This window comes from Petaurus breviceps, unplaced genomic scaffold, assembly GCF_028583685.1.
Source record: "Petaurus breviceps papuanus isolate PSGF00001 unplaced genomic scaffold, PetGlider_PUasm1.0 187, whole genome shotgun sequence".
Taxonomy (NCBI): Eukaryota; Metazoa; Chordata; class Mammalia; order Diprotodontia; family Petauridae; genus Petaurus; species Petaurus breviceps.
In genome coordinates this window covers 27748357-27773552 of record NW_027185799.1, presented here as the reverse complement: position 1 = coordinate 27773552, position 25196 = coordinate 27748357, and the positions used below count along the sequence as shown (strand labels likewise).

General features: G+C 38.1%; 1 protein-coding gene across 2 annotated transcripts in view; it reads right to left on the bottom strand.

The window, feature by feature from the left end:
• Positions 1-25196, bottom strand: part of GLIS3 (GLIS family zinc finger 3) — a 606152-nt gene that overhangs the window by 162162 nt on the left and 418794 nt on the right. For both annotated transcript variants that reach the window (XM_069090791.1, XM_069090792.1), the window contains one exon: positions 2217-2378. In XM_069090791.1, the coding sequence (XP_068946892.1) occupies positions 2217-2378 (162 nt within the window). The remainder of the gene's footprint in view (positions 1-2216; positions 2379-25196) is intronic.

The window sequence follows — 25196 nt, the reverse complement described above, 5'->3', positions numbered from 1 at the left end:
ACGGCTAGTTTTTTTTTTTGTGTGTGTGTGTGTGGGTGTTAAGTGTTTGAGGCTGGAACCGAGCTCAGGTCCTCCTGACTCCAGGGCCAGCACTTTACTCACTGTGCCACCTAGCCAGCCCCAGGGGGTTACATTTTTAAGCCATAATAACTCACAGAAATCACCTATGAAGGCATAGAGGGATTTTGATGCACATCACCCACATGAAGGGAATCATGAATATTTGAAGTACTAATGCAATCAGATGACACAAAAACTAGATGTGGAGTCAGGAAGACTTGAGTTCAAATCCAGCCTCAAACACTTAGTAGAAAAGTCACCTAACCTCTGATTGCTTCTGTTTGCTCATCTGTAGAGTTATTGAGGATCAAATGAGATAGTGTGCAACTCTTACGGTGCTATATAAATGCTAACTCTTATTATGTCAGAGTCCCTTAAGCTTTGCCTCTGTTCCATCATCTGTAAAAATGAGGACAATAAGAGCTTGTATTCTATCTCCACAGGCTTGTTGTGAGTATGAAATGAGATATTTTTTTTAAAAGCAATTGGGGTAAAGTAACTTGCTCAAGGTTACATGGCCAGTTATTTCTGGGTGTGGTGCTAAGTATCAGAGCCTGGATTCAATCCCAGGTCATCCTGACTCTGGGGCCGGTGCTCTTACTTGCTGTGCTACCTGGCCACCCCAAAATGAGATATTTTCAAAGACTCTTTGCAAACTTTAAATAACTATATAAATATCATCATTGTCATCATCCACCATCATCATCATCATAACATTGATCCTTTGCACCTGCCCATCTAAGGACAGAAACAATGATAATTTCTAAAGCCAACAGGTAGTGATTCTCAAAAAAACCACTCGTGAATTCAATTCATGTCTGTGGATAATGAGAAAAGCTTCAGGAAGCCTTTATGTGGTTCTTAATTCAGAAAAATAAAATATAACAACACCCTAAAAGATAAGGCATAGGGATAGAGTCTTGACCTGTGATTTCATTAGTATGGGGAATTCCCAACTCAAGGGAAGTCAACAAGTATTTAATAATCATTAACTTACACTGTGCCAGTCACTATGGTAAGCACCAAAGATACAAAGAAAGGTAAAAACAGTTCCTACTTTCAAGAACCTCACAGTCTGATGAGGGAAACAACAAGCAAACAGTTATTTACAAACAAAATAAATTCAGGATACATTGAAAATATTCTTGGAGAAAAGGTGCTGGCATTAAAGGGGACCAGGAAAGACTTCTTGAAGAAGGTGGGATTTTTAGCTGAGGCTCAGAGGAAACCAAGAGGTCAAAATAAGAAAGAAGTGAATTCCAGGTATGGGAGATAGCCAGTGAAAATGCAGAGTCAGGAATCCCAAGTGAAGGAATTCCCTCTGCCAATGCCTGTTAGTATCATCTCTGTCACCTAGAGACTTACAGAGTTGCCTATAAAACTGAGGGATCAAGTGACATTGCCCAGGGTCACATAATCAGAATATTTTAGAGGTAATATTTAAACTATTAGGTTTCTATAATTAGGGGAGTTAGATGGTGCAGTAGATAGAGTGCCAGGCCTGGAATCAGGAAGACTCAGCTTCATAAATTCAAATTGGGTCTCAGACACTTTCTATTTCTGTGACCCTGGGCAAGTCACTTAACCCTGTTTTACCTCAGTTTCCTTATCTGTAAAGTGAACTGTAGAAGGAAAGGACATATCACTCCAATATCTTTGCCAAGAAAACTCCAAATGGTGTCATTGAGAGTCAGGCATGACTGAGAAATGACAGAACATTTCTATAATTATCACACTCAACACACATAATGATTCATCTATACACACATACACATACATATATATGTGTGTGAGTATACCATCTTTGTACATAGATGATGACAATTTCTATCAGCTAGTTTGTACATTTAAATTACTATGTGATAGCCATTCAAATTCACTTTCTATTCCCAGAGAAATGATTTTATAGGCTTTCCTATCAGTTAGTTTTAAGATTTTATTTGAATCTGTATGAATGAAAGGGTGAGAATATGTGACTGCAGCAACTTCTAGACACTTTTCTATTGGCACTGCTGCCTTGGGCAATATCCTGGGTAATCAACGTGCAGGCCCTAAAGTGAATTTGCCTCCACCTTACCCCCAATCTTTCTAGCTGCCATGTTAGGATTTCTTAATATCAGGAACTAAAGATACTGGAAAAAACTGTCCATTCTTACAGTGTCCAGATGGGTTCTCTGGTGCTTGGCTCGGTCACTGGAGTTACTGAAGGCTTTCTGACATCCTGGATGCTGGCACAGGTATGGTTTCTCGCCTGTGTGGCTCCTCAGGTGGATTTTGAGATTTTCTAGTCTCGAAAAGGCCTTCTTGCAACCCTCAAACTGTAAAAAGAAAACATTTATTTTTTAATTGTTGAGAGGGCCTTGAATTTTTAAGTCATACCAGAGATACCCTAAATTTTTATTTTTATTAATTGATTGATCAACCAACAAACTTATTAAGCACTCACTGTGTGACAGGCATTTTGTTAAGTTTGTAAGATACAAAGAAAGACAAAAGTACTTCCTGACCTCAGAGAGTTTTTTTTTTTAAGCAACTGGGGTTAAGTAACTTATTCAAGGTTACACAGCCAGGTGTTTCTGGGTGGGTGCTAAGTGTCTGAGCCCGAATTCGATCCCAGGTCATCCCAACTCTGGGGCCAGTGCTCTTATTTGCTGTGCTACCTGGCCACCCCACTCAGAGAGTTTTTATTCCAATGGGGGAAAACACATATGGGTAGGTATAAGATGCATACAGAGTAGAGAGACAGCAACCTTAAGAGGAAAGGTGATAGTAGCTGGAGACACTTGGAAAGATTTCCCATCAGAGATGGTGTTTCTGTTGAGTCTTGAAGGAAGCCATGGATTCTGAGGTCAGGGTGAAGAAGGAAAACATTTCAGGTATAGCCATTACAAAGACAAGGATATGGGAGATTGAGGGTACTACTCAAGGAACAGGACCTTACCCAGTATGGTTGGATCATAGAGTATGTGAAGGAGAGTAAAGTGTAAAACTGGAAGGGTAGAAGGAAGCCAGACTGTGAAGATCTTTTAATGCCAAAGCATTTAACTCTGTGATTCTGGAGGAAATAAGGAGCCCCTGCAGCTTATGGAGTAGAATACGTAACATAGTCAAACTTGAACTTCAAGAAAATCATTTCAACAGAACATCTTGAAGTGGAAAGATATTTAAGGAAGGAGCACTGATTAGGAAGCCTTTGCAAAAGTCTAGGTGAGATATGATTAAGGCTTGAACTCTAATAAATGCTGTTGGCTGACTGAATGAACCATGGGGAAGTCCGTGTAAGAGGAAATAATAGAAAATATTTGACCGATGTTTTGAAGATATAAATTATAAGGATTGGCAGCTGGGTGGATATATGGGGTGCATGAGAGAAATACCCATGAAATGAGGATAACTCTGTGAGAGCAGGATTTGGGGTGAGGAAGATATATATCTGGGAACTAAATTCATTGAGGAAGAAAATGGCCTGGGGAATGACAGATTAAAAAAAAAAAAAGTCAGCCAGCAAGCAAGCATTAATTTTGAAAACATTCAGATGTTATAGAAACTGCATTTCTCCACCAACTATACATGTCACTTTATGTACCAGATTTGGGTTAGATTTTTGTGATTACTTATGTCAGAGAAAATTAGCTGTGAGCCATCTGGACAAGTTTGTAAAAATACAGTGATGCGTGTCTTAAAGATTTATTGAAAAATTAACACACTTTTCCATTCCCAAATTGGTCTAAATTAGAAGAACCAGGAGGGAAGAAACTTTCTGGTAACTGGTAAACTAACAAAAGTCATAGTAACAAATTAGCATAATGCAGAATGCAGAAGCCTGAGGAGCCATCATTAAAGGCAATGTGTCTGCCTACTGATACTTCGTAACTGTACCATTTCTCTGTGTCTTTAAAAATATCTTCAATACAAAAGCTATATACAGCCACGTCACAAGAATTGAAAGAAGATATCTGAGAATAAGGCACACCTAATAAGATAACCTGGACAATAGAAACCCTCTTTATGGCTAAGACATTTTCAAAATAGGTAATCCATTTGTTTGCAAGCTCTGATGTCAAATTGATTAAAAAAAAAAAAAGAAAGAAAATAATATTACAGAAGAGTAGGGATAAAAATGAAACCTTGAAAGTTTCAGAAAACTTCCTCAGTGGTGTATCAATAGCAGAATAACATTAACATTTACTGGATTTAATTTCTTAAAACTCCAAGCTATTCTAGCAATGTTAATCCATCAGGTCATAAGACTTGGAGTTAAAAGGGGCTTTAGAAATTTTCTGTTACTATTCCATCACTTAACAGATGAAGACAGAGAGACCTAGGGTGATGAAGTCACTTACCCAAGGTCACGCATGCAAATAAGTTGCAGAGTTGGGATTCTAAGGACCTTTGATTCACATCCACTATTCTATCCATTATACCATATAGTTCAGTATAACAAGCATTTATTATACATCTACAAAGCATAGGATAAATATAAGGTAAAGTCTATGGTCAAGGTGGCCTAGTGAATCTGGAGTGCTTGGCCTGGAGTCATGGTGACCTAAGTTCAAAGATGGCCTGAGATACTTATTAGTTGTGTGACCCTGGTCAAGTTTTATCTTTATCTCAGTTTCCCCAACTATAAAATGAGGATAACAATAGCATCTACCTCACAGGGTTGTTGTAAGGATCAAATGACATAATATTGGTAAAGCATTTCACATGGTGCCTGCCACAGTATGCAATATATCAATGCTTTTTATCCTCCTACCCCTAACCCTCTCTCTCCATCTAAAGGGGGGAAGAACAAACACATAACTAACTATTCTACAAAGTAAAGTGAGATAAGTAACAAGTACTTTTATTTAATTTAAGCAATTTGAGGGAGAGATTGTTTTGTGAAAGGGGAACACTTCATGGAAGTGTCTTGAAAAAAGGGAGGGACTTCAAGAAGGGGAGATGGGGACAGGAAAAGTGTGATTTATTCTAGGGATGGGAAACAGCATAAACAAAACCACAGGGATGGGAGAAGTCATGAGGAAATGGGAGACAAATAATATAGAGAGTATATGGAGATGAAAGGCAAATAAGCCTGGAAGGCAAGTGGAGCCAGATTCTGGAGCACCTTGAGTTCAGGTTCACAAGATTAAATTTAATTATAATGGTATCAGGGAACTATTGAAGTAGAGTGCATAACCCCATTGATGCATTGGGGAAATTTCTTGGTGAACAGTATGAAAAACAGATTAGAGATGGGATAGAATGGCTGCAGTCAGATTTTAAACATTTAAAGCACATTTGAGTATATAGTTTTCACACTCAAGGACCATATACAAATATAAAATGACCTATAAAATTTAAATAACTGTTGAAATTTATTATCTTCAAAGATTCAAAGCCATGGAGAAGATTCAAGTCTTGAGATTCAAAATGATTCCCCCTAAAGGTTAACAGGCATAACTCATATTGCAAGGTATAATGTCATTTATGATTTTTCTTCCTTTATAGCAATAGCTGGTGGAGAATAAATTCTTGAATGAGTCTATTTTCTAATGATCAAGCCTTCTTAATTAGGATCTTGATCTCTAAAGAAAAGGCTGCCCACCTAGGCAGGGTGATCCAATAAGCCAACCCACCATCTATTTAAATGTCTGGATTCCACATGCAGAAGTATTTAAAGGAATTTATGAAAGTTGTATTTATTTTTGATTGGGAGTTATACTTGTTTCATAGACATATGTTGGTTTATTTCAATTTTGATATTTTGCTTAAAATAATTTTGGTGTTTTCCTGATTTCTACTTCACATAAGAAAGAACAAATTTAGCCTGAACGGAAGATGATTGCTGATGAAGCCAAGGACTTTTACAACACAGTGAAAGAAATACAAGGCTGTGTGGCTTTTGGCAGTAGGACCTAAGGGAAGAAAAATAAAAGGGACAATTCCTCCACGTTTTTTTGACTGAAGATAAAGTGACTAGGAGTTATTCCCTAATCGCTAGGTAAGAGCCTCTATTTATAAGGTTCTCACTGAATGACAACTTAGAGCAAACTCCTGGAACTGGGTTTATTTAACTTGGAATCATCTAATGAACCACACTTAGGGCTGTATTGAGCCTGCGGTTTCAGGGCATGCCAAACCTGTAGCTTGGTTCTGAGCATGGCTTCTTCTTGGCTTTATGGGGCCCACCTGAGGGGTGAACAGGGTAGGCCCTAATGCCCTCTCCATTCCATATCTTTCAAAAATCTAAGACAGAGAGAATATTGGATTGTTGAAGGACCAACACAGCAGTTTGAGATGACCACAAAAAACGAAGACAGTATGTCTGAGTGTCCTGGGATAACTGAGGCCATCTGTATCTACTGTGGTGATTCTGAACTTCCACTCAAGACTAGGAGTCTATGTAATCTTCCAGGAGCCCACTGGACTGGTAATAACCAATGGATGAGCTAATGCTTACATGGCCCTGCTAGACCTCAATTCAATTGCTATAAAGCATATAAATAATTACTTGCTAGCATTGCTGGGCTGCAATTCCTCCCAGAACGTTTACAGAATTCTATGCATTCCATGTATATTCTAGGTTTTGTTGGTGATAGCAAATTCAAAATTAATAACAACAATAGCTTACTCTTCCATAGCATTTATAGACTAGGGAAAGCACTTTATAACCACTCTTTAAGATTATCCAAGGCTAATCTTGCCCAGTTTATAACCCAAGAATTTGACAGGGAACTATAGAAAACCAAAAGCCCTCTTTCCCACCTCACCCCCCAATCAAAATCAAAGGAAGTGGAAGTAAAAAAAAAGTTCCTGATTCCTACAGTTCTTAGTGCCTCTCCTGCCCAAATCAATTTAATTGACTGGTATCTATATTTTTAATTTTCCATCTATTTTATATGGCTTTATCTATCTATCTATCTATCTATCTATCTATCTATCTATCTATCTATTTCCTAAAAGAACATATGCTTCTTGAAGGTCAGAGGTATTATTGGTTTGTTTGTTTGTTTGTTTTGTTTTGGTACTCCCCAGCCTCTAGCACAGTGCCTGCAACATAGTAGGTGTTTAATAAATACTTGTTGATTGATTTATTGACACACTAAGAACAGAGAGAGTACATACGCTATTTATTAAAGTGCTATGGATACTAGGTGCAATAGTAAATGTAGAAAAGAATAAAATATAAAAAGTTCCTCTGGAAGGAACATCAGAGATCACTTGGATCACCCAAGGGGTGCTCTTTTACAGGCAAGGAGCCTGAGGCCCAGATAAGTCAAATGACTTGGCCAAAATCAAACAGCAAGCTTAGAAGCAGGACTAGAACATAAGTCTCTTATTCCTTAAGCCAATGTTTCCTTCTACTGTGCCATATGGACTCCCCCTTATTCTTAGAGTTGTCTAGTATAATATACAGTCAAACCTAGAAGGTTAAAGAGATAGCAGTCACATTGTGGCGCACAGTTGGACAATCTCATTCACAAAAGTAGGTCAGATAATTCCCCAATACTCCTTTATAGGCAATTCTGGTTACAATATATTACTATTGCTGCTCAACCCACCCACTTCAAAAGTGAAAAATGTTACATAACCCACAAGTCACTGAACATTTAACCATTCTCCCAGGTAGTGCAATAGGTGTCTTTCTAGACCTTCATTTTAAGTCTGGATAAAGTATGCCTCTTTCCTGAGTCTTCCTACTTCCATAGTAATCTCCTTAATCATAGAGACATATAGACAGATATTCTACTTTTCCTCCTATCATATATCATGTCTCCATGGTTGCAGAAAGATAACCTATCATAAGAGGAAAAGTCATGGTTTTCAACCTGTGGCTTTCTCTGGCTTTGTAGGCAGACCACAACCATAATAGAGTAACATGTGATGGGTAAATGCAGACTCTAGTGCACCATCCAGATGATTTGTGTCCAAAGAGGAACATAGACAACATAGTCGAGAACACTTTTGATTTGCAAGAGGGATAGTTTAGTCATGTAGAAATAATGACAGATAAAAGATGGATAGCTGAAATCATATATTGGCACCCTCAAAAGAATAAAAGAACCAAAGAAGTCATAATTCTTAAGTGGAATATTTAAAGGAGCCTTAAAGCAATATGTGGACAAGAATGGCATAGGATAGGAAGGCATGGAGTGGTAGCAACCTGAATGATTAAATAGAGTCTTCATACCACTGATATCATTGATCAATTTAAATGTCTAATAAAATAAGGGAACTTGCAATTCCTTGAGTTTTGAAATATGACATGAAGCTTCATTTTGAGGAAGAGAAAACAAACAAAAAAAAGATAGAAAGAAAGAAAAAAAAAAGAAATCTCCCACAGAGTAATACTATGGCTGTTTTCAAATCATAAGATTTAATTAAAAGTACAACTTCTTCAGCCCCTAGAAATCTTCTAGCTTGTAATGCTCTGCTAATTTTTTGGACTATTTCTTGTTTAAAGAATCAAAAACTATGCTGTAATCATCGTCTATATATATTGGCTTGATTACAGATAGTTGACATTAAGTGGCATTAAGATGACCTTTGAAATATTACTTTCTCTTTCTATTAGAGGCTTTTGTGTAAGGTACTGAAAATGAAAGGCTCATTAGACACCATTAAAATAGGATTTATTCCATATGTGTAACCAATAATCAAGGGGAATATTACTCCCTCCCCTAATCAGCTACTTAGTCTACTGAGAAGCAGAAGTGTGTACCCTAAGTACTAAAAACAGAAATCGTTTCCTGATCAGGTTTCCATAGCATCTCTAATGTCAACAGACCAAAGGCATAGGGGATTCTATGATACTGGACATTTTTTAATATACATTTGAATTCAATTAAGGCATCAATGTTTATGACCCTTAGCAGTCTGAGCTTTTACAATTTCATCAGTCAAGTTCAATTAATCCCATTAGTGTTGGCTGGTGCCGTGATATGTTGTGTGGCTTTAGGAGATGGCTGATGAATTACGTGCTCACTTACATCTCGTGTATGGCCATTGAAATGAGAGGACTGAGAGGCATTAGTATAAAGGTCAGCAAACATTTTTAATGCTGTGGATATTATCAGAGTAAATTCAAGAATTCTGCTCCACTAAGATTACAAGGGGGAATAATTCTGCCACTTAATGGACTCTAAAGATGGAAATGAAAATATAAGGCTTCTAATTCTCAGGAAGATAGAGAGAAAGAGGGAGACATATAGACAAAACACTAGAGACAAGACCTGAAAAAGAATGCTCACTGGTTAAAATGGGAAGTTCTAATACATGAATTTGCCTGTTGATCAATTTAGTGAACAGGTCTATAAAGTAACCATCTGGGGTATAGATCCATAACTAGCCTGGGAATACTAGGGTTTTGGCCAAGTGTGGGAAATTTAGAAGGCATATGTGCTCTTTCCAACTCAGATCCTATCCCCTCAGTCACTCTAGTAACTAAACTTCATCCCTGTGCAACTGACTTGGTCTTAATTCTTGTATTATTTTATCATGAATTACAAAATTGACTCAAGGGTGCACTTAGAGTGGTTCACACAGTCATGGCTGACTGCCCTGGACAGAGGTTGCTTCAAGTACCAAAACTGCTGGTGGAAAAATCTCCCATGAGCAACACAGCTGTTTGCAAGTTATTAGGAAAAACAAGTCATGATCCACCATGATTTAGAGAAGCTGTTCCCTTCCTAATTTCTCTTCAGCAGCAGCACACACTTGTAAATTCTGAGCACTGGGTAGGGTCTTCTGGTGAGATAGACAACCATCAATCCTTACCACAGGCCTTATATGCCCTTCAGACACCCAAACATTGCCATCTGACCTGCTAAGACACCCCAAAGACCTCAGGGCTTTGCCATTAGCCCTGAAGTCTACTCTCTTGTGTGTTTTCTCCCCCAATTAGAATAGGAGCTCTTGAGAATAAGTAATGAACTGCTTTTTGAATTTGCATCCCTAGAGCTTAGCATGGCAATTGGTACATATTTAAGTGATAATAAGTTATTTATTATCTTTAATAAAGACTTTTTATTCTTTCTTCTTGAGAAGATGGAATGAGAGGACACAGAACAAGTCCTGTATCGTACTAACATTTCCAGGATAAGCTGTCAATCAACATCAAGTCAGTTAGACTTGTATAACAACCAAAGTCATTATTCAATTTGATGAATTGTTGACTGGCCCTGATGCTGACTAAAAATCCAACCAACCAATGAGATTGATAGAAAGTAAGGGCATACTGTTTTATCCTACACTTTAGTGTATCCCATAGTTATTTCTTTTAGTATAGACTGATTTCGTCTACTAAGAAGCGTAAGTGTTTACTCTAAGTACTAATAACAGCAACCCTTTCCTGATCTGGTTTCCATAGTATTTCTCATGTATGATACTGACAGTGAATGACCTTTGGTGAATATGAGATCATATCTATAGCTAAAACTTAGTGTGAAGTGTGACTAATAGAAAAAGACAATAAATAAAACAAAGAATCCCACATTTATTAACAAATTTCTAGCGAGTCTTGTCTTTAAAAGTCATGTCAAGCACTTTGAAAAGTCCTACAAAAGTATGAGTTGGGTAAATGCCAGAAAGCAATGCCTTGAATAGAGGAAAATAATAATGGAAGAAAAAGACATAGAAGTCAAACAGGAAGGTTCTAAAAGAGCATTTCAGTTGTTTGCTTTTGTTTCTTAATCAGTATTCTTTCCTTCATGACATATGGTTTGGCTGGTTTCTACTTAGTCGTTTCTGTTCCTAATGCATTCAGTTTAGTCTTAGTCTCTTGAATAAATCTTAATATTATACCACATTAATTTGTACAAAGTGCTACGTGAGACGTGAAAAAAAGAAAATCATTCACATACTTTTAGGCTTTTAAGAACATCTTAATTCATGTATTCATTACAGCAAGTAGACTTCTACTTTGTGTTTTCTTCCACAGTGAGAATGGGTACAGATGAAGTATGTTTATACCAGTCCCAAGACTTCACTCATCCTTTCATCCATTTGGTCCAAAGTCACTTCTTTCAGTGTTTGACCAAGCTCCCATGAGTTTCTTTCCCTCTTTCCTGTAGCTCTTGAGTCATACTTGATCATGAGATAGAAAATTTAAAGCAAAAACACCCTTGGAGGTAATTTTTTTTCAAAATCACTATTTTTCAGACATGGAAGATGAAAGTCAGAGACATCAAATTAGTTAACCAGAGGTTAAGTTTCCTAGGTCCTCCCTTGACTAATGAAAGTGAAGGAAAACATCATTCATTAAAAAAGCAAGAGATTCTAGAGAACTATGCCCAAAGGGTTATAAAATTGTGTAGACATAGTTTGACCTGGCAACACTACAGCTAGGTCTGTACTCCAAAGAGATAAAAAAGGAAATGAAACCATATCTACACAAATATATACAGCAGCTCTTTTTATGATGGCAAGGAACTAGAAATTAAGGAGATGCCCATCTGTTGGGGAATGGCTGAACAAGGTGTGGTATATGATTGTGATGGAATAATATTGTGATGTAAGAAATGGCAAGCAGGACATTTTCAGAAAAACCTGGGAAGACTCATGTGAACTGAGGCAAAGTGAAGTGAATAGAACCAGGGGAACCATTGTACATAGTACCAGCCGTACTGTAATGATAATCAACTATGAAAGACTTAGTTACTCTGATCAGTATAATGATCCATGATAGTACCAAAGAACTCATGATGAAAAATGCTATCCCCCTTCAGAGTAAGAACTGATGAGCTCTGAATGCACATTGAAGCATATTTTTTTTCACTTTCTTTTATTTTTCTTGCTCCCCTCACAAATGTATAATATGGAAATGTGTTTTGCATGACTTCATATACATGATAGGTACCATATAACTTGTCTTCTTAATGGGATGGGAGAGAGGACATGGGGGGAGGGGAATAATTTGAAATTCAACATTTAAAAAATGAATTATTAAAAATAAATAAAAATAGTAAAAACTTTTAAATGAAATTCTTTCTCATTGATCTAGAATCAGAAGAAATTTCAAAGTCGCAATTCCCTCTTTTTACCAATGAGGAAACCAAAGCCCAGAAAGGTTAAATCACTTGACTAAGGTCATACAGGTACTAAGCATCAAAGAAGGGAGGTCTTCTGAATTCACTGTGCCATGAGGAGTGCTGTAATCTCACCAGTCTAATAAGTCAGTACACCAAAGTTGTGATTAGTCAAAGGAGCCAAGAATCTAAGCAGAATTGAATTTTATACTTTCAAACAGCACCTTTCAGTTTCCAAGGTATTCTTTGTGGTGGTGGCAGCAGGAGAGGGGAAGAGGATATAGCACCTTGGCTTCAATTAGTCAGCCACTTTAGTTTATGCCATGAATTTGGCATTCCAAAGTGGCAAAGAGTCTTGATTCATTCTGCTTTTCTGGAAGTATTAAAGTTTTGTGGGATTAATATAAAGCCCCCTCTGTAATGTTTTCCTAAATTGCAATAAAGGAATCATAGTTTCTGTGTTTTTCTTTTACTATGGCGTGCAAATTAAAGTTATTAACTAGCTCATAAATGCAATTTCCTGGCTCATTGTGTTCCTTGATTTTGATTAAGAATTCTGTATAACACAAAGGTTACCTAACTAAGCATTTGCTGTACTTTGTAGTGCTAGAGCAGTTTGTCAGAGGGATCTATTGATGGATATAAAACAGATGCAGCAAAATTAATGTACTTTCAGTATTTTTAAAGAATGCCATTTGATATTTGGAAAAAAAAATATATAGTAACATGGAGGAGGTAACCCAGTTTTTGCAGTATAATGATGTTCTGATATGGCTTCATTTTTGTGTATGTATGTTTTTTGTTTTTTCCTGGGCTGATGTGGATGGTATATGGAGGGAGGTGACATCAGCAGATGGAAAGTTTTGCATGGATTCTATAGGTAAAACTGAGAGGGCCTTGAAAAGATACAACAATTTCTGAGTGTATACCTGTCTCCCAGATGCTGTCAGTGGCTCAGATTTATGCTAGTCAGGTTGTACCCATCACCATGGGATTAGAAGACCACAGAGGCAAACGAGGTTGCATCGGAATAGCAAAGTACTAGCAGCAAGGCTTTGGTAGTCTCTACCACATTGATAAAATGTTATTTTGACTTGTTGTTATTCAATCATTTCAGTCATGTCCAACTCTTTATAACCCCATCTGGGGTTTTCTTGGCAAAGACACCAGAGTGGTTTGCTATTTCCTTCTCTAACTCACTTTACAGATAAGGAACTGAGGTGAACAGGGTGAAGTGACCTGCCCACGGTCATATAGCTACTAAGTGTCTTAGGTCAGATATGAACTCAGCAAAATGACTCTTCCTGAATTCAGGCCTGGAGCTCCATTCACTGAATCACTTAGCTGCCAGCATACTACCATGTTATAGTGGTAAGAACCCTGTATTTAGAGTCAGAAGATGTGGGTTCAAATCATTCTTCTTTGTATGACCCTATCCAAGTCACATAAAACTGTAAGTCTTAGTTTCTTCCTTGGTAAAAGGATCAGATTATCTCTTAGGCGTATGCTAGCCCTAAATCCTTTGATTTTATGACCAAAATGTTGAATCAAGAAAAATGTCCTAGAGATTAAGAATGCATTTGGGTTAGGATGAATGAGGTAACTAGGAGAAAATGAAATACCACCAAGGGTCACCCATTCACAACTGCAAAATCATGTCTACATGATCAATTTAGAGATTTTTGATGATCTCATGACCTTCCATAGTCATATAATATCCAAAATAATATTTATTTTTGTCCTGACCTATACCCAGGCTCTTTCAATATAATATAAAAATGATATGATTCCCCCAAAGGGGTTAATTCAAGTTAGTGGGGAGGGAGGGAGGCTTTTTGAAGTCAATACTTCAATGGTTCTGTGGTAATATTGATGCCTTCTACAACAGAGCATATTTCTTCCCATCCTGCATGATGGGTGGCCAGTGTCTTCTCCTAAATCCTCCACAGGCAGTCCATTCAATGTACCAGCAGCTTTCCTCTAGATTGCTTCTGATTCAGGGAGGTATTTGTTTTTAATTAAAACTCAATATAGTTTTCCAAAGACAAGTCAGCCCTCTCTCCTAAAATTCATTTTTGGGACTAGTTCATTATCCATTATATTATCTAATACGCGAAATCTGTTAACACATCTTTTGCAAAATCTTGTATGGTCAACTAAGTAGTAGAAAGTTTGGGAAAAAAGAGAGAAAAGATCAGAAAAGGGGCAAAAGAGAAAAATGCTTGACTAAACTCTATTTTCTTTCTAAGGTGCCTCATCTCTTAATCCAATGTTACCTAATGAAATAGAATCAGATATCCCTCAAAATGACATTTAATGTTCATCAATACAAAAGTTATAGAAAGCATTTATGGGCCTTAAATGCTTGATTTATGTGATGTAAAATTAGTGTATGTTATACATTTAACTATTTTAGTAGTTACCCATGTGGGAAAACAATACTAATAGCAACATATGGTTGTATTTTTTGTTGATGTCATCCATTAACATCTTCATTGATGTTCTGAGAAATTTGTAGAAATGCTGATGGATTGAATGAACCATTTCCCTACCAAACCCTTTCTTAACTTGAACTAAAATATATACATTTCTACTGAGTAAATTTTTATTAGTAGTACCCTGAGGCAAAAAAAATGTGTCCTCTTCACACATACAGAAAATAAACACTCCCAAAGAATTCTTCTAAAACTGAGCTGATGGTTTATTTCGCTTTCTCAAATGTCCCATAGACTGGGCCCTATTCCCCCATAATCTAGGACAAGAGAACCTCATTTGAGCATATCAGAATATCCATGACCTCCTCCTTATACAAAGAGGTCTTTGAGCCTTTCTGTCATCTGCCCTGGGTCAGGCTATCTCCATAAGCCAGTTCACGAATTCAGCCAGCACACCATGTGTCTGCCTGCTATGCGGTGGCTTAGCAATTCCAGAGCCAAAACACAGCCTAGGATCAATCCTGGGGGATGCTAATTATGTCTTCTCCCTCAGGGTGTGCATGCTCAGAGCAAATAGGTTTCCACCAAGGCCTTGAATTTGCCCCTTCCGACTGGGGCACTTAGCTGGTGTACTCCCAGATGGAAAAGGTCATTAGAGCCCATCAATTCTTTGCCCTTGAAGCTGAGAAATGCCACCACAAATCAGCAGTTTTATTAAGAATTGGAATCCCCGGTTCTATATAGTCAGGCAATATATTTATTTGCTGAGATGAGTTCCCTGGGATGGATGCTGAATTCTGTCATCTCTGATAGTGAAATTATCTGTGGATTTCAACAGAATGTATGCTAACATACATACAGCAACATAAACCATGGAGACAAACTGTTTTAATCAATTTACTTATCTTATCAGAAACACGAAGTGCAACTCCCTGCCTATGTGCTTGTGAATACACCCATGGGCACCCATTTTAACACTTATACACCCACATGCCCATCCCCCAACCCATCCATGCCCACACAGAGAATACAGAATTAGTATGTGTGTTTAAAATCTGTGGGTAGGGCTGCATCGGCAAGCAGGGATTTGCCAAGTGAGAAAGGAAACTCACACACAGAGAGAATAATTTATCATTAATTGGCCTACCCTGAGTTAATTCAAAAAATTGCTGAATACAGTACATGCTGTCTGTAATGGCTTTTGCCACTTAAGGCCTGGCCCTGGGAAGTTTTGGAAAGGATGCAAGTGGGCAGGAAAGACAGGATTAAAAAATTATATCTAAACCTACTTTTATTTACAAATGTAAAATTTCCATCACTGCAACATGGGTAGAAAGGATTATGGAAATGTTTTCTTGAACTTGGACTTTCCTGGCTAAAACTTCCTGGATTTTTATTATGTTCTACATGAAGATATTATTCTATATATCTTCTTGCAGATCATCTGAAACTGGCAGAATTTTTTGAAACAAGTTGGAAAATATTTGAACTTGGTCCTGAAATTAAGCCTCCCTCAAAAGTTCCATTAGTTTTCTCTGCCATCACAGAATTTATGTGCACTCCTCACAATTCTATCTAGGCTATGATCCAGATTGCAGACTTCCTTCTCTCTTATTAAAAGTCCCTATTGACAACCCACTTTGACCCCAAGAACCTTTCATTGTCTCCTAAAACCTCATGTCCCCTTGCTTCTCTTCCCTTTCACCCTGGTATTATCCATATAGCCTTTTCAAAGACAAGCTTTTCTCCACTTTGCTCTCCATCTCACCTAACTACCATTAGAAAATTTCCTCTCAACTCCTGAATTTCAGCCTTTTTAAAAACCAGTTCTCCCACTCCCATTCTGTCCTAGATGTTGAAACATTTCTTTTTGTTCTATCCCTTCATTCTTCTCACCTTGCTCTCTTCCACCCACAGACCACTATTCTTCTAGAAACCATCATTAGACCCAATTACTCTGCATCATGGGCATTTGGTTCTCAGCTCCATGGAATAGTTGGTTGACACATATTTCTTCCATTCTGGTTTGAATTCCTGCCACTCATAAGATTAGAAATATAAAACTGGAAGGGACCTTTGAGGTCATTTTACAACCACCCCATTTTACAGATAAAAGAATTGAGGTTAAATGCCTTGTCAAGGGTTATATAGTAAATATAGGAGACAGGATTCAAGCACATATCTTTCTGACCTCAGGTCCAACCCTCTAGCTTCTGAGCTGCCCTTGCCTCTATCCCAAGGTCCTTTGGGAATCTAATGTCTATGTGCCTTTTCTCCTCACTACATCTAATCATTTGTATCCTGTCCAACTTGGTGCTCCATACATCCTGACGGTGATGGTACCAACTAAAATTCTGCCAACATGTAAGGATGGATATGGATGAGCAGTCAAATATTCTACTCCTATGCCTTGCATTCAAAACATGGTTGACTGATGTTTTTTCCTTCTTTTTTTTGGAGGGCAGTTGGGGTTAAGTGACTTGCCCAAAGTCACACAGCTAGTGTGTCAAGTGTCTGAGACTGGATTTGAACTCAGGTTTGACTCCAGGGCTGGTGCTCTATTCACTGTGCCACCTAGCTGCCCTAACCAATGTTTTAAAGAAAAAATAGGTGGCTGGTTCACTTATTCCCTCATTCCTCCCCCCCCATTTTATATATGTGTATATAAATATATATAAATATTTATCTATATATGTTAAATCCTCTTTCTTTGAGAGTATTTGTATCTCGCAAATGGAGGTAGAAGATAAAACAAGGTGAAAATATTTGGAAAATTAGACTTATTTTTAACTGTTATTTTTATTTCTTTTAGGATAAAAATGCATCATTAGTTTGGCTTTATTGCAAAAGGCAATGATCCAAAATGACATCAACAATTTTCTCTAAATTGAAATTATACAGGAGAACCCCTGGAAATGGCAAAGACTACTACAAGGCCTTCATTCCTGGCAAAATCATTCTTTTCAATGATTACAGTTCCCCAGTCTCAATGCAAAACAATTGAGTTAATTATTCCCACAGTGTCTAGCACTATGTGGTAGGTTAATGCGAGTAAAGAAGCCATCTCCTGATTCTCCCTAAGGATCAAGCCCACATTTATTGAAGGGCCTTAAGCTTTTGCAGTATGTTCAACCATAAACTGAAATGCCACCCAGTGAGAACTTTTCTCTGTTCCAACAAAGGTAAGCTGTCTCAAAATCCACTGCAAAGCCCATGCTCAATGACAAAAACACACTATTCCTATATTTAGGATCATCTTTGCTATTCTTTAAAGATAATTCAGGTGTAGATAGGGAAATGACTAAGAAATAAGTTCCTAAAAACAATAGCATCATAAATTACATATCACCTAGCCTAGATTAGTAAACTGAGGCCAAAGGAGTTTGAGTGACTTGCCAAAAGCCAAACAGTAAATTGCAGAGGTTTTATTTGAACCCAGGAAGTAGGACTCCAAACACTTTCTATTGTACCACACACTGCCCCTCTAAAAGTATCAATGGGGTCATTTTTTTTAATCTTCATAGCACCTAGCAAAGGGTGTCTTGCACTACTAAATAGGTATTCAGAGAATAAGTAAATTTTTTTTTGACCCAGACCTATAATTTCATTGGTATAGGGAACTCTCCAGTCAGGAAACTCCTTCTACCAATGCAGATTGCAGTAAGTGTTCTGCAATTTGTAGCATTAGAGAGTTGCTTGAGGAAACCAAAACTTTACCCTGTTCAGGACCACAAGGCCAGTATGGTGTTAAAAACAGGACTATTAGCAGGCCTAATGTTTTATGAAAATCTACTAGATGGAGAAAAAAAAAAACTTGAATCATGTAATCATTTCCCTTAGTTGGGAAAAGTTCCTATACTTTTCTGGATTTTATTCCCTTACTTTTCCAGAATTACCCAATAGATGACATTTATTATATTTAATACTGCTCTTATGTGGCTATTTTGCCAAAATTTTAATTCCTGGGAGATGAGGCTTTTATTCTACTCAATTTTATGGGAAACTCACTCAAGATTTTACACAGGATGAAAGTCTTGTCCCTGTTCCCCTCCTATTTGCCAGCTCAGCATGGCCACTTTTGATTAGCATTTAAGCAGTGATGAAAACAGAAACCTTTTACTCTGGGAATGTCTGTGTTATTCTTATTGAATCATTTGTGTACAGTTGAATCATTTACATATAGGTGGGGCCAGCAGGTTTCAAAATTTCTTTTTTTCTTTTCTTTCCCCCTTTCAGCTCATTTTCCACCACAAAATTTCAATTCAATTCCACAAACATTTATTAAATATGTCACTTTACACATGTGTAAAGAAGTGGGTTGGACTTGAGACTTTGCAGGGTCCCTTCCATCTCTGAATTATGATCCTATAATCCTTTGACCTATGGTAGGTGCTGGAGATGCAAAGACAGAAATATTACACCCTTTGCAATCAATTTAAAAGATATAGTGTTTTATAGTGGAGGCAGTAGAAAAAGTGCTAAATTCAGAATCAGGAATGTTGTGGTTCAGTTGTTTTTCAGTCGTGTCCAACTCTCTGTGACTCCCTTTGGGGTTTTCTTGGCAAAGATCCTGGAGTGGTTTGCCATTTCCTTCTCCAGCTCATTTTACAGATGTAGAAATTGAGGCAAACAGGGTTAAGTGATTTTACCACAGTCACACAACTAGTAAGTGTCTGAGGCTGGATCTGAACTCAGGTCTTCCTGACTTCTATTCATTACACCACCTTGCTGGCCTGCTTTACACCCAGTAAGTACTCAATAAATAACTTTTAAAAATTCTCCTTCATTCATCATTTTCCCCTGTTCACAGGTTCACATAGTACCAAATTCTGGTAGTCTGAAAGTGAGAGAACAAGCTTCCTCCTCATCCCACCCCTAGGAAATAATCGTTATTTTAAAACCTTAAAGTGTGTGCTGTTTAAATTTCTTCCACTCAGTCTTCTCATTGGTCTAAAAATCCACTTAGGATTACTATCTCCTAAACCGAACTGTACTTTACCAAAAGAAGAATAAGGGGGATAATAAAGGATGGGTGGGACTTTAGGGATCAGGCAGGTTGGTCAAGAAAAGAGAGGGGAGAAGGAAGGCATAAATGAAGCTCTCTGTCATTTTCAAATGCTATATGAAATGCAAATGTTTTCTAGGTTCCAACTGCACAGACATAAATATCTCAACCCATTTTGAAAAAGCTATCCTACAGGGAGATGAAGAAATAGCTAGGCTGCATACATATGGTGCAATCATTCTGAGCAATAAGTGACAATGGGCTTGACTTTACAGTAATCTGAAAATTCAAAACCCAATTATTTTAGATGCTCTGTAAATAATACAGAAGAGTATCGGTACTAGAATAACTTCAGGACACATTGTATTAGTAAACTTGAATGATTGCCTTATGATTTACAGTCTCTTCTTTTCTCCTTAAGAAAGCTTTTCTTAAATTAAGAAAAAAATAGCCATCCTGAGCCCCAGCCAAGAACAAAATGAAATCAGAGGATGCTGCTTTTGATCTTCCAAGAGTAGTATTTAGTGAAGGAATGCATGCTGGAAAACAGAGAAACAAGACCAGAGACATGAGTTCAGAGCCTGGAAAAATCCTGTCCTTGGCAGCTGTCCTTAAATAAAAAAAAAAGAAGAAGATGGTTCTCTACAGCTCCAAATTTCATGGCAATTTGGTACTGACTTTTAATGAAAGGCATCAGCAGCTTCAGACCCCTTCTCAGAACACAGAAGCTTCACCAGTAATTGACTGAATTATCTATTTAGCTATGCAAATTAATCTCAAATTTGAAATGATGGAGGTCATTTCAAGCAGAGCCTATGGAGAATATGACATTAAAAAAAAAAAGCCTCCCTAGGGTTTGTGTTAGATTTCATGTTACCTGGGGACACAACTGAAGAGATATGGGGAGGAAACTCCAGAAAGGGAGAAATAACTCTTTACAACCAAGGGCATGGAATGTTGCAGGATGACAATGACCCTTTCGGGGCTTTAGGGGCAGGGGATGGGCTTTTAACAATAAAATTGCTTATGTTGTTTTCACCATGGCTAAAAGTTTACTGAGGTTCTTCTCTGGACTACCTCATTCTGCTCACTGATTCTTATGAGGACGATTGAATTATTCTATTTGTATTAATTAAATGCCAGTTTGAGGCCAGCTAAGTGGCACAAAATATAAAGTAACTGATCTGGAGCCAGAGAGACCTGAGTTCAAATCCAGTCTCAGATAGTTACTAGCTGTGTGACCTTAAGCAACTCACTTCACTTCTCTGGGTCTCCGTTTCCTTATCTGCAAAGTGTGGAGAATAATAGCACTTACTTCTAAGGGTTGATGTGAAGATCAAATGAAATAATATTTGTAAAGTACTTAATAATAAAAGCACTAAATGAGTGTTAGCTGTTATTGTTGCTGCTATTATTGTAGTCATTTGATGGTGATTCTGCCTCCTTGTCAATTTGTCTCCATAAATCAATTTTTATTAAGCATCTACCACTAACAATAGGGCCTTAGATTTGCATGGCATTTTCTAATTTACAAGGTATTTTTCCATCTGCTCCATCATTTGATCTAGGAACCTTCCATTAGGTTAGGAGGAGATTATTACCTCCTTTTTGTAGATGTGAAAACTGTGCTTCCTGAGATCACAGAGCTAATGAATGAGTGGCAGCACCAAGGCCTGGAATACAAATCTCCCAACTCCTAATCTGATGTTCTTTCTATTATGAGATGCTAAAAGGAAAAAGTTATGCTGAAGAGTGAGCTGAAGCCAACTCTCCCAGCTCATTGTTAAATTTTCAGTGTGAACATTTACCTCAGAAATCCAACAAATCAGAGCTTGATTTATTGTTGAGTTGGTTGTTTTGACTTAAGACAGAGTTAATAATGCAGATTAAACTTAAAAATGTATGAATACATTTCCCTCCTCTCTTCCCCTCTGACATTTTGCTGACCAGAGGGCACTATCTCTGGCATCTGATGACTTTTGTTACACCCCTACCTCTTATTGATACACATTTCTGTGTGACTTTAGGCAAGTCACTTAACTTTCCTGAGTCTCAGATTCCCCCACTGCAAACTGTGGGGTTGAACTAGATGGTTCTTGAGGTCCTTTCTACTTCTCATTTGACTACAATCCATCTCTGGTTAGATTCCCTAAGGTGGTGTAGAAGAGGAGAGAGTGGCTAGAAAGTTATGTAAGTATTGTCTAACTTGAATTAGGCGATCAAGTTTATTTCTCCCAAGACTTTGACCTACATACATATCATCAGGATTGAATACTAAAGGAATGGACTCTTTTGTTGTTCAGTCAGACTCTTCTGAGTCTTCTTGACCTACTTTGGGGTTTTCTTGGCAAAGATACTGGAGTGGCTTGCCATTTCCTTCTCCAGCTCATTTTACAGATGAAGAAACTAAGACAAGTTTAACTGATAGTCCAGTGACTTGTCCAGGGTCACACAGCTAGTAAGTGTCTGAGACCAGATTTGAATTCATAAATATGAGTCTTCCTGATTCCAAGCCTCATGCCCTATCTACTGGGCCACCTAGCTATTGTAATTCCCTTTCTTAAAGATTTGGAAAGGAAGTAAAGCATAGTGAGTGGGTGGGGAGTCCATAAGATCTAGTTCAAGTACAATCTCTTACACAGTGGCTTTATAGTCTCAGGCAAGTCACTTAAATTCTCAATCTGGCAGAGGTATTTAAATCACAGGTGAACTCACAGAATGAAGCAATCAGTCTAGGTGACTCAGATCATAGAGCAACAGGTTTGGAATCAGGAAGATCTGAGTTCAAATCAGCCTCAGATACTAACTGTGTGACCCTGGGCAAGTCACTTAACCCAATATGCCTCAGTTTCCTCATCTGTAAAATGAACTGGAGAAGAAAATGGCAAACCATTCCAGTATCTTTGCCAAGAAAATTCCCTCAAAATGGGGTCATGAAGAGCCTGAAATGATTGAACAACAAAGACAACCAATTGCTTGAGTCTAACTTCATCATTTTATACACAGGTTACACAGTGTGGGATTCAAAGTCAAATCTTACTATCTCCAAGTGCCTATCTACTTTTCTACCTGGTCACCTTAGGTTCCTATCCCTTGGATTTTATGGAAAATTTGTTCAAGGGCCAATAATATCATAAAGTGGGGCCAGATAATGCCTTAAGTAGGTCATGAGCAAGTCTGTACCAGAAAACATGTCCTGGAGGGATTTCCTGATGCTGGGACTGCTTCTCCTAAAACTTCATTTCAGGGAAGCCCCAGACCATGCTTCATTTCATGGGTAACTAGGATAGAATGCCTGGCCTAGAGTCAGGAACACCTGAATTCAAATCCAGCCTCAGATACTTGCTAGCTGTGTGACCCTGGCCAAGTTACTTAACCCTGTTTGAGAAGGAAATGGCAAACCACTCAAGTATCATTGCCAAGAATACTCCAAATGGGATCACAAAGAGTTAAACATGACTGAAACTGAACAACCACCACAAAGTGCTTCATTTCAACTCTCTTCCCTCTGACTACCTCTTCCACAGTTCTTGGGCCAACTAACTGCTTGTGGAGGTACCCTTTCCTATCCCAGGTTGCCTTTAAGCAGACTGGAAACCACCAAGTGTAATCAAACCAACTTTGCCACTCTGTTTGGATCTCCTACGTCAGTTCACTCCTCTACGGACTCATTCACAACCCCAATAATGTTTCCTGAGGCAAGTGCCTCAGCCTGGCCAAGTATTACCTAAAGTATGAGGTTTCTTCATTAGAACATAAGCTCTTTAAGGGCAAGTCTGTATTTATTTTTGTATTTGTATCCCCAACACAGTATTTGGCACATAGTAAGCCCAACAATTGTTTTTTCCATTTCATTTCATTCATCCCAGCCTCAGGCCTCTTACCTACATGAACATGAATTAGGCAAGGACAGTTGATGGGCAGTAAATAGCTATCTGTCTGCACTACAGAAATTCTCTGGAGAACTCAGCTATTCTTCTGAAGATTCCACTGTCTTAACTACCTAAAAGAAGAATTCACTTGCATCAGGGAAATTAGGAGGAAGGGAGTGAGAGAGCAAGGATTATCTCAGGTTTTCAGCAGGGACAGCCTCTGATGGGAAATTCTCTAGAGAATGTTTGTTCTTAAAAAAAATTTTTTTGCAGTAATAACTTACATGCCACTTAGATATTTTGCATGCAAATGGCTCTTTTATATATTTAAACTTTTGCCCATCTACTCAATCAATATTTTATAAATCCTTTCTCTTAGTACTAGCAAAAGATGAACTTCAGCCCTTTATTATCATTGATCCTCCAAGTAGGGGGATGCTGCCAATGCACCTGCCCAGTTGTTTCTTTTCCGTTACTGGACCAGAAGAGCATGAGGTTTCAGTTTCTGTCCTAGGGATTAGATTTGGTTGGTGGACCTCTCAGTCTGGAATCTATTGCTACATGTAGAGAGAGCACCTGCATGATCTTATGTGACCAGGTTTTGGAGAAGTAAACAATGCCCCAACCAACCCAGGTAAATGGGTGCCACCAATGGCACCAAAGATCCTGCCCCTGCTCTTTATTTCACCATCACCAGATAAACCATTCTCAAGAATGGGATTTGGCAGCCCTCTCACCCTAGAATTTATTGTTGTGTTTGCCCTTCATCTCCGAAGAGGACCATGGCATCAGGGAAATGATGACATGACTTGCAGTTGACTTTGATTTGAGTGAGGGAGGACTGTGCAAGGTCACCAGCCTCACTTTGTCCTCCAGAGCCATCTGGGTCCAGTGACCTGATATTCATCAGGATGACTGGAGATGACTCTGGAACCTAGGGCTACTTTTGAAGGCAGTGACTACTCCTATCTATTGCCCTCTTCTTCACTAAGAAAAAAAACAACAGCATTTCCCATGATTTAGCCCTCTATAACTACTACCCAGTGTCCTAGGTTCTTGTTACAGCACCTAGGATAATGACCTCAAATACCAGGCTCAGTTAGGAGCCAAGAACACACTAATGTTCAGAGTATATATCCCACCACCTTAAAATGATAGAAAAGAGTTGACAAAGAAGCTTATGTGGGATGACAGTATATGCTTAGTCAGCCTTCTGATAACCCAGTCATCAAATATATATGGACTCAACATTTCTGATGGATCAATCAAACCCTTCTCCCCTGGCATTTAGAGAGAGAATATGCTAATGCTACCCTTAAACATTCAAAGAACTTGGAGAATAGGAGGACCGGTTAATCAGTACTTCCATCATTCCAAAAAAAGCAAAATTCCATCTCCTTTTTCCTTAATCCCAGTGGTTCAGAATCACTATCAGCCAAGGCATGAATCCCTTGATCTTGCAACCTTGCTCCCATCCCAACCCAATTCAGCTTTATGAATCCTCATTCCCTATTCAGTTCTGCCTTCTCTTTTCTCTCTGGGCCTTCTGGAACTGTGATTCTGATTTCTCTGTTTTGTACCAGGACTCCTTTTAATCACAGTGTTTTAACCTTGCTTCTCAACTATGAATAAATCACCCTCCCCAAAGAAACCTCAAACAATCCTTCATCCTAGACCACTACCTCTCCCTCTCTGTCTCCTCTCCAAAGGAAGCTAAATGTTGATGGCTGAAAAAAAACTGCCTAGTTAACTAGGGGTTTACAAGAAAGAAAGAAAGAAAGAAAGAAAGAAAGAAAGAAAGAAAGAAAGAAAG